Source organism: Agelaius tricolor, unplaced genomic scaffold, assembly GCF_023055355.1.
Source record: "Agelaius tricolor isolate 1412-34295 unplaced genomic scaffold, bAgeTri1.0.p SCAF_5, whole genome shotgun sequence".
Taxonomy (NCBI): domain Eukaryota; kingdom Metazoa; phylum Chordata; class Aves; order Passeriformes; family Icteridae; genus Agelaius; species Agelaius tricolor.
The window spans coordinates 53,114,564-53,123,897 of NW_027269265.1; the positions used below are offsets into that span (position 1 = coordinate 53,114,564).

At 50.6% G+C, this 9,334-nt stretch overlaps 1 protein-coding gene across 1 annotated transcript; it reads right to left on the reverse strand.

Moving 5' to 3' along the window:
- Positions 1-4,560: 4,560 nt before the first annotated feature.
- INAFM2 (InaF motif containing 2) lies at positions 4,561-5,634 on the reverse strand. The gene has a single exon (XM_071428069.1). The coding sequence runs from the start codon at positions 5,449-5,451 to the stop codon at positions 5,065-5,067; it is 387 nt and encodes a 128-aa protein (XP_071284170.1). The 5' UTR covers positions 5,452-5,634; the 3' UTR covers positions 4,561-5,064.
- Positions 5,635-9,334: the final 3,700 nt, after the last annotated feature.

Consider the following 9,334-nt stretch of genomic DNA (forward strand, 5'->3'; position numbering starts at 1 on the left):
TTGGGAAGCACTGAATTCCTGGGCTAGCTCAGCTTCCTCACCACAAAAGCTCCCTGCAACAATGCCAGGAAGATGAGGATCACTTTTTCATTGAGGCATCAGAGCCACCACCTCATCACCACTGGACTTTTCCTGCAAGCAAATTCAAGGACAGCTCACAGAGTTCAGAGTCACCTGCCTGCACAGGACCTGTTCCTGCCCAGCAGTGGCTGGTAGCTCAGGGATTTCGTGGAAGTTGTTCCAGCTTTTCCAGACACAAGGGAAGCAGCAGCACTCCCAGGCAGAATGCTTTTTCCTTCAAACCAAAGGATCAGCTGGCCATCAGAATGCCACAGACAGCATTCTTTTCCTTAAAAATTTGGAAATCAATTTCAACACAGCCACTCTGTAGCTAAAACTATCAGAATTGATCCCAGACTGGTGAGTCAGCTCTTGCATAAAGAAGGTAATTTAACAAACTTCAAGCCAAGGACAAAAATACATTTGGATAAAGTTGGAGACACTTGTTTCCAAAGTAATTACTGAAGGAGGCAATAACACAAAATCCTGACAGCAGTTCGGCTCTCCATTCCTACCTCAACAAGTCCAATACCTGCAGCAGGAGCATACACACAGACCACTAACCAGTAAAGCCCAATACAGAGTCTCTAGATATAAAAATAACAGAAAATTTCACTGGTTTTCCACAACGATCTCCCTCCAGATAAACTGGTTTCAAGTCGCAGAGGACACTGAGGACACTGGCACTTAGCTATCAATTTTATATTTTAAGTGCATAATACAGTAGTTAGTGCTTTTCAAGTCAATGGGAGGCCCAGAGCAACAGAAGGATACAGCACTGCTGGGAAGTTAAGGAAGTTCAGGCAGCCTGCTGCCTTCCCTGGAAAGGTTGTACAGCAGCAGCTCAACCAGGCTCTGCAGCACTGGCAGGCAACACTGGAAGTCCATGGCTGATTCCTGCTCACACCATCCCAGTGCAGTGACACAGCACCTGGCCAGTTTTCCCAAAACTGCCTCTGAACATGTGTGGAACAGCCACAAGCCAAGCTTCATCCCCTTAGCTTCATGCTCCAGCTCGCTATGACTGTTTCTTATGCCATTCCCCTCTCTGTGTGCTCCAGCAGCTCCAGGACTCAAGAGCCAGCCGTCGGTAACACCCCCCTGAGCAGCCCACTGAGATCAGCTTTGACTTCTCTGGGGGAAATCCCTGATGGCCAGAAGCAGCCACTGATTTTGTTATCATCCCTACACCACACAACTGCTTTTCAGCTACGATCAGGGATTAAGCCAAGATTCCCTGTCAGAAATACTGCACAGGAATCTGGGATTAAGATGATGTGCATTGCATCAGATGAGCCCGCAAGAGAACACGCACAGGGAAAAAAGAGCTTTTAGAGATGGAAACGTGAGCCAGCTGCTGGAGCACATTACATGCTCCAGTAACTCTTCCTGCTATTTCCCTTCTTTCTGGTCCCTCTGCATGTGAGTTACACTAAATGCTCTCCTTGCACAAACTGGACTCATTTGGACAAGACCAGTCTGCACAGGCAGAGGGCAGGTATTAGATGTCTACCACAAAAACAAAAAGCTTTAAGGTATTTCACTCACATTGAGTATTTCCTTCATCCAACTGACTTCCAGATGTTTTCCTTCCTCACTGACATGCACACATGGGAACATGGCACAGCTCTGTTGGTAGGTGACGTGTAGGACAGCAGCTGTGTGAAGGGAATAACCTTCCCCAGCAATTCCAAGGAATCAACATCTTGAATCACAATGTTACAGTAATTTCTACCTGGGAAGCAACAAACAACCCCGTGCCTTGTCCTGCCTGATACAATCACACTAAGTGAACCTGAATTTTATTTTTTTTTTGAGGAGCAATGAAGGGAAAGGGTGAACTGGAGCTGAAGTAACACAACAGACGACACAACCATCTGCCTTTTAAACCTCAGCTTTACCCCAGACTGGTGACTGCACCATTTCAGGGCACTAAAGCAATTCTGCTGAGATGCAGATGACTGTCTCAGTACAATGACAGCAACATAATGCAAAAATTCCCAGTCCAAGTATCTGTTGCAGCCAATCTACTTCCCAAGAAATCCCTAGTGCCCTGAATTTTAAGTTAGCTTACATCTAGAAACCAGTCCAGATAAGCCATTTTTGTTACTAGAGTATTTGCAAAGTACACTTAGTCACCGATTTCTTCGACAGTCTGTCATGACAAGAGTAAGAAGCACAGCAACGGGCTCATCACAGGCTGACAACAGCATCCCAATGGGAACACATCTGCCTCCAGAGGGCTATGACTCCTGGCTAGGAAAAGGATGGGGAAATGATTATAGCTGAAGAATATAGGTCCAGAAGATTTGGAAAACCAGGCTGCTGCAATCACCAAAGCTCCCTGGCCATTAGGCTGGCAGCACACAACCCTTCTGCATCTTCCCCAGGCAGCTTCTCCTCCCTTGCACACTCAGTACAATCGGAGTGAAGCCCCAGGATGCTCCAAAGCCAGTTTTAATAGGTACAGAAATAGCAGCATTTCAGTGAAATCTGTTTGTCAGCAGAGGAGAAGATGCAAAAACACAGTCTGGGAACTCACCAAGCCTGCACTTTCCTACAGGAATGCAGACAGCCACAACCATCCTCGTACTGGCTCATCAACTATTTTTAGCACCAGAAGGGGAGGCAGCCATCAGTGAAGGGCCTGTTCCCTTTGATCCAGTGGATCTGTGCACTGTCTCTGTCCCAGAGATCCTTTGCTACCAAAACCACAAACTAGGTAAAGAACTTTAGGTTGTTCCTGCTCCTGAGTACAAGGCATCTCTCAGCAGTTACACGACAGGTTGGAAGAGGGCCACACAGCCCATTTAATTCCATTCACTTCCTCTCCCCTCTGCACCACGCAGCCAGGCTCTATTAGTCTTCTGAGAGCAACTGTAGTTAAAGTGAAGGATGCCAGGAGGCCCTGGGCACTCAGCACACAGAGTCACCAGCTCCAAGCTGCAGGCCAGCAGCAGAGAAATCCCAGCATCCATGTCATTGCACGCAGCTTTATTTATCTCCAAGGTTTTAAATGTTAAACACAAGCTCCTTCTCAGAGACACTTCCCAACTGGTTCTGCATTACCACCTGAGCTGAGAAGCAGACTAAACTCAGCTGGCACCACAATGAGCTTGGTTTCTCTGTCATTCATTTCTCCCTTGGGAAGCTGCAGGAACTTTGCCCCACAATCAAAGGTGTGCCCTAAGGCCAGCAAAAGGCATTGATGTCACCAGGACCAGAACTGCCATGGGTGTGAGCAGCCCCACAGAAGGATCAACACGCTGCAGGCAGAACCACCAAAGGAACACAATCCCCCACTCACAGAACAGACACCCGTGGGGCCTGGAGCCAGTGCTGCTCCGGGACACCCAGCCTTCCCCCTGCAAATGAACAGAGAGCAGAGAAGCACCTCAGGAGGTGACAGCTGCCGGGCACCTGTCTGCTGACACAGTGCTTCCAGCTCTTCCACCTGCCCCGCAGGAGGGTGGCAGTGATCCCATGATTTTGGCTAAAGTGACTAAGCGGGATCGTTTTGTCCTTCCCACCAGCTTTTTGTTCCAACAACACAAAGCATTCCCTGCATGCTCCCCAGAAAACTGGAAAAGAGGGTGAAAAGAAGATCACAAACCACTCTCCGTTCACCTCATTTCTCCCTGCAAACCCTCTGCTCCTGGTTCTACCTTTCACAGATGGTGTACAGGCCATGCCCAGCTGATGATGCAGCCTTAACAAGCCACCACAGTCCCAAACTCCAATTTTGATATGAAACAGCTCTTTTCGAGCAGCCAAATGCTGTATTTTATAATACCTTTGTGATCTGCACAACTCAAATATGTACGCCACGTTACACCACGTTTGCATCCCTCAGCAGAAGGAATCTGAACTGCTGTGATTCTTTCATAGAGATGCAGCACAGCCTGGCAGCCTCACAGATTCAGCTGAATCCATCCATCTGGAAAGCAGTAGCTTGGAACAACATGGCTCTTACGATTTCCTAGTTTATATCCCACATCCCAGAGTCATTAAAGGCCATTTTTTCACCCTGCTGATCAAGGAATAGAAGATTTCTGAGGACCACAGGGCAGGAAACCATGGAGCTGGGAGGACAGCCTTTCCAGGACTCACCAGGAGCTGCCTGGGCCAGACCTACCCTGGTTCTGCATGCCCCAGAGGTGCGGGGACGATCCGTAAGCGCTGCCATCCCTTGCAGGCAGCAGCACGAGGGTACAACCGCGGGTACAACCGCACCACAGCTCAGAGCCCACCAGCACCCACTGCCACAGCTCCGCCTGCTCTGCCAGCACAGATCAAACCTTTCCAGCACCACTGCTTCGTTGCCACAATTAGCCACGTACAGAGGTTTCTCCAGCCTCACCTACAGAGACCAATAACAAATGAATCAACACCATGTACCATAACTGCCCATTGCAGTGGCCAAATTTTTGCTACTCAGACCCCTTCCAGTTCAGCATTCCTCCTCCCACCACCGAAGAGAACATACTTTGTTACAGAGACTTTCATATTGGGAAAATATTTTAATATAGTAAACAAGTCAATTTACCTTCCACATATTTTAAATAAGTTTATGCTCATCGTTAAACAAAACTGGTTTTACTTCAACAATGGATTACAGCCTCTAAATTCGTATTGTTCCCAGCTGATCCTGTAAATAGCGAGGAATTTTGGACACCGATATCCTTGTATAGGTAACAGACTGGCATAAACAGCGCAGGAATTCAATGCGGGTTCAAAGGGAGAGAAGCTAGCCCTGGTGAGGAAGAAAACGAAGCCACAAAATTCCCTTTTGAGGAAAAATCGGGGGGAAAAGAAGATACCGCAGTTCCACCGAGTCCAAACGGGGCCGAGTCAGTCTCCAGGTCAGTCTCCAGGTCAGTCTCCAGTCAGTCTCCACGGGCGCTGCACGGTGCCGCAGGGACGGGCGAGCCATCGGTCTCCATCCTCGGCCGAGCCCCGCGGCCGCATCCCCGGCGGCGCGCGGCCTCCCGCGGCCCGCCCGGCTCAGGGGCTGCCGGCTCCCGGCCCGTTCCCGGCCGCGGGCGAGGGGGACGCGGCCGGCGGGGCGGTGGCGGCGGGGCCGGGGCCGGTGCGCGGCGGCGCGGGCGGAGGCCCCGCCGTGGGTCCGGCGGGCGCGGCGCGGAGCTGCGCGGGGGTGGCGGCGGCGCCGGGGCCGGGGCTGGAGGAGCCGCCGCTGCCGCGCACCGGCTGCCAGATGAGGCTGTAGTAGACGGCGAGCACGATGGCGGCCAGCGAGACGGAGAGCACGTAGGCCAGCACGGTGGCCAGGCGCACCCACTTCTTGTTGGTCTTGGCCGCCATGCGCGCCTTCTTGTCCCCGGTGTAAGTGGCGGGCTTGCCCCGCTCCGCGCCCGCCTCCTTCTCCTTCATGGGGGCCCGGCCCTTGGCCCGCTGCTCCACCGAGCCCTCCGTGCTGGCTCCGGCCCGGATCGGCCGCCGCCGCCGCTCAGGACATGCCGGTACCGCCCGTGCTGCCACCGGTGCCGCTGCCCGCGCTGCCCCGCCGGGGGCGAGGGGCGGAGCGTAGGGGGCAACCCCGCCCTGAGGGGTGGGAACGACAAGAGGGGAGGAGGGCAGGGGAGGAGAGGAGAGGGGCGGGCAGGAGGAGGAGCCTGGGCCACGTTTAAACCGAGCCCCCTCCCCTGGTGCCCGTGTCACCGCACCTCTTACCCGTCCCGGAGTGACGGGTGGGCGCGGAGCGGTGTCTCAGGGACGTGGGTAGCGCTCGCTGAGCCGCAGGAAGGCTTCTGGCACGGCTTCCTGGAACGTGCCCAGCGCTGGAGGAGGTCACAAGTCTCCTCTCTACCTTGGCTTCCCGACGGAGTTACTTTTTGCGCTCTCCCTGATGCAGGTATATGCTGCCTGCGCCTCTGTGAGGCTGCAAGGGTGCCCGAGCCAAGCGGCACTTTTTTAGAGGGAAAGACTGCCTTAGTTTTGTTCAAATTGGGCTCTTCCCAAGTCCGTTATTGATACACTCTAAACCTTCTCTGAAGTTATAGCTTCACCTTACTCCACAGGTGTTAGTTCCCTGCGAAATTGTTCTATTGTCTTGTTCAAAAGGCAACTAAAATGGTGATTTGGGACGTAAATTAGTTTTTTTTTCTTTATGGTGCAAGAAAATCACTTTTTGGAATGATGTAGTTGTGCCTTCTGCAATCGTTTTCTCCCTCCCCTCAATCTGAGGTCAGTCAGGTGTAGTGGTTGCAGCAAAAACCTCTTGTAAACCAGGACTTGTAGATCTGGAGGCACCTACAGCAACTGGAGAACTGCCTGTAACCCAGAGGCTTCCCCAAGAAGACATGTTATGGAATAAATGGAGTAGCTGCAAAATAATTGTAATTCTTGGAAAGTGAATTTATAGCACTTCCTACAAAATGGGCTTTCTAGTAATTTTTCAATGCGTTTTCCCTCAGTGATGGGTTTGCTCCGGCTCCTCCTCTTTTTTGGTTCAGCAGGTGAAATGATGATGAGTTATTACCTCCCACAAGTCCCTTCCCTATGCTCTTGCTTAATTCCAGTTAAGAGGCAGAGGATTGACATGTACTGAGAATGCCTCTGGGGCTGAGTCAGGTCTTGACAGTTTTTGCCTGGTGCTTGTTGGGTTGAAGTACTGAGGCCTGAACAACAGGCCTTGAGCCACAGCTGACCTCTTGCTGAACCTTCCAACCAGATGTTGTATGTGTCCACTCATATCAACCAATACCATTAGCAATATGATAGATGTATCTGTTCATTCTCAAAACATGTATTTGCCTTTCCCTATTTAGGAACCGGAGAAGGCTGGATGTGCAGGGGAACTGTTAGAACATTCTCAGCAAATGTACGGAGTGTGATGGGCTTGCGATGTTCTGCCTTCAGCCCAACAGCCTCACCTCCATGTTGCATTTATTTCTGACTCGCTCATGCTGCAGTGGAGACTTGCCCTTCCTAAAACACACAATTCCATGGTAATATTCAAGAAATTCAGTATTCTTAAGGCTCTCTTCTCCCTGCCAACCCTTTGCTCTCAGGGCTTTGAGTAGGAGCAGGCTTCTGTTCATTAAGTGTGAAGTCTTGGCTTTTGCCAAGGTCAGGTGAAGGCTTTTCATTTTATTGTGGACAAGTAACTGCGTGTGAGCTTCTCTGCAGGCAGCTGTGAGCAGGTCTGTGCCCTCTTTCCTAAAGAGAGCTCCTTGCTAACAACCATCCCTAAAGGAACTGCAGGAATGGTGCTTGCTTTATCCTTGGGGTTTTAGGGTTTTAGCAAAAACACCAAGCTGTGCTCTGTGTGGATTCCTGTGGTACAAAACTGGAGCTCTGGGGTCTTGTGAAGTCGGTGACTATGTTTGACACTAGACACAGCTTGCAAATTATCCCTCTCTAGGATTCTTCCTAAAGAGCATAAAAGAGATCACTTGGAGACAGAGTCAGGGGTACATGATGCCTCAGGGACTCCTCCAAGGAAGTAGAGCTGCAGAGTCCCTAAACAGCCTTCCTCCCACCACTCCAAAAACTGCTCTGCAGGCTCCTGTTCTTTATAAGCTCCTTTAATTTTGACTTCTCATGTCTGAGGGTCCACTAGAGAGCTTGAATTCTGCTGCTACCTCTTGCAGTGGGATGTTTGTTTTCTCTCCAAGGGCTCACGAAGGATGTAGCTAAATGAACCTGTGTTATTGATTTCCCACAATCACAGTCAGTGAATAGCTTCCCAGTGCTGCAGGATAGGGAAAACTTAATTAAGGGAAGATTGCTGGCCTGAGATAGATTCTCTCCATGCTTCTGAGGCTAGCAGAATACTGGATGGGATGCCTGGGACATCTGTCTGAGCTGTGCAAAGGCCTTTGCAGGGAGGAGGAGAATGCTCTAGGTTGAGGCTGGATATTACAGAAATGAGAGCTTTGGGCTAGCATGTGGAGAAGTGAAGGGAAGACTATGGCTGACACCTGTTCAGTTTCATGAACCAAGTAGGCAAACAGAGTAAGTTGGGCTGGTGCAGTGGGAAGTAAATGTGGATGAGCTTAAGAGCACAATGGGGCTTTGTCCCCCAGCATCCTGATTTCCTCTGCAGTGTGTTGTACTGGAGATGAATACAGGCGGGAACAGGCTGCATTCACCTCCAGGTGTGGTACAAGTTGCTTTCCTCTTCTTGTTACTCTGCTACTGAAGTGTACTGTGAGATGGGCATGTTGTTTGTGTGCCACTGCTCCTCATGCTTCCTTTCCTGTTAATGACCTGTCTTGGAAAGTCTTGTTTTTTTCCCAGCAGTCAGGAATGGCTGGTTCAGCCAGCTCTGGGCAGCAGTGACCTGGCACTGCAGGAATGTATGGGTTGTTTAAATGTGATCCTGCTTGCAGCCCCACTGTGCTTCTTGGAAACATGCTGAAAGCTGTCAGTGCTGTAAACACAACACACTGCCCAGTGAGTAGTTAATTACAGGCCTAACCATGTCTTGGTGGTTGGACAGATAGTTTCTTGGGATTTGGGGCTTTTTTGCACAAGACCTCACTGCTTTTATGGTTTTGTGGCATCTGTGGCCACTTCTCTGTGCCATAGTCCACTGTCCTCTGACTTTTGCAGATCAAGCTGAAGAGTCATGCTGAGAGCTGTCAGGAGTCCTTGGCCTTGTGGTTTCGGCTCAAAATGGGACACAAGATATGTCGCTGTACACACACTCAGCAATTCTGCTCTCCAGGGTGGTAAGAAAATACTGTCTTTGTGGTCTTAATGGTATTGTTAATCCTTTCCGGACTGCCAGCGCTCTGAGGGCAGAGCAGCCACAGGAGCAGTGGGATGGGCTGGCATTTGCAGAGCTGGGAGTTCATTGCTGATGTGCAGTGTCACAGCTCTTCACTAGAGGACAGCATTACACATGGCAAAGTAATTCTCCTGCAACAATGCTGGGAGAGATTTCTTACAGATTTCTGTGCCAGGAGTGAGCTGGGGTGGAGGTTACAGTAATTTGCTGGAAGTCAGGAGGGAGGTTTAACGGTGTGGCTTAAATGAGTGTCTGGAAACCTTGTCCCCTAAACCTTGTCTGAAGGGTGATCCTGCCTGCCTTGCTGCTGCATACACCCTGGGGGGCGGGGGGGGGGGGTGGGGGTAGAGGCTGCTGGATAGGTAGCACAGGGAGAGAAGGAAGAATATTAAATTTAAAAAAGGGAAATGTTTGCATACCAAAACTATTGTAGCAAGTGGTGGGTAGCCTGGCAGGGAAGGTATGGGAGGAAAGCAAGGAGACAGGGATGTGAGACAAGTGTGCACTAGGTGATGTGCC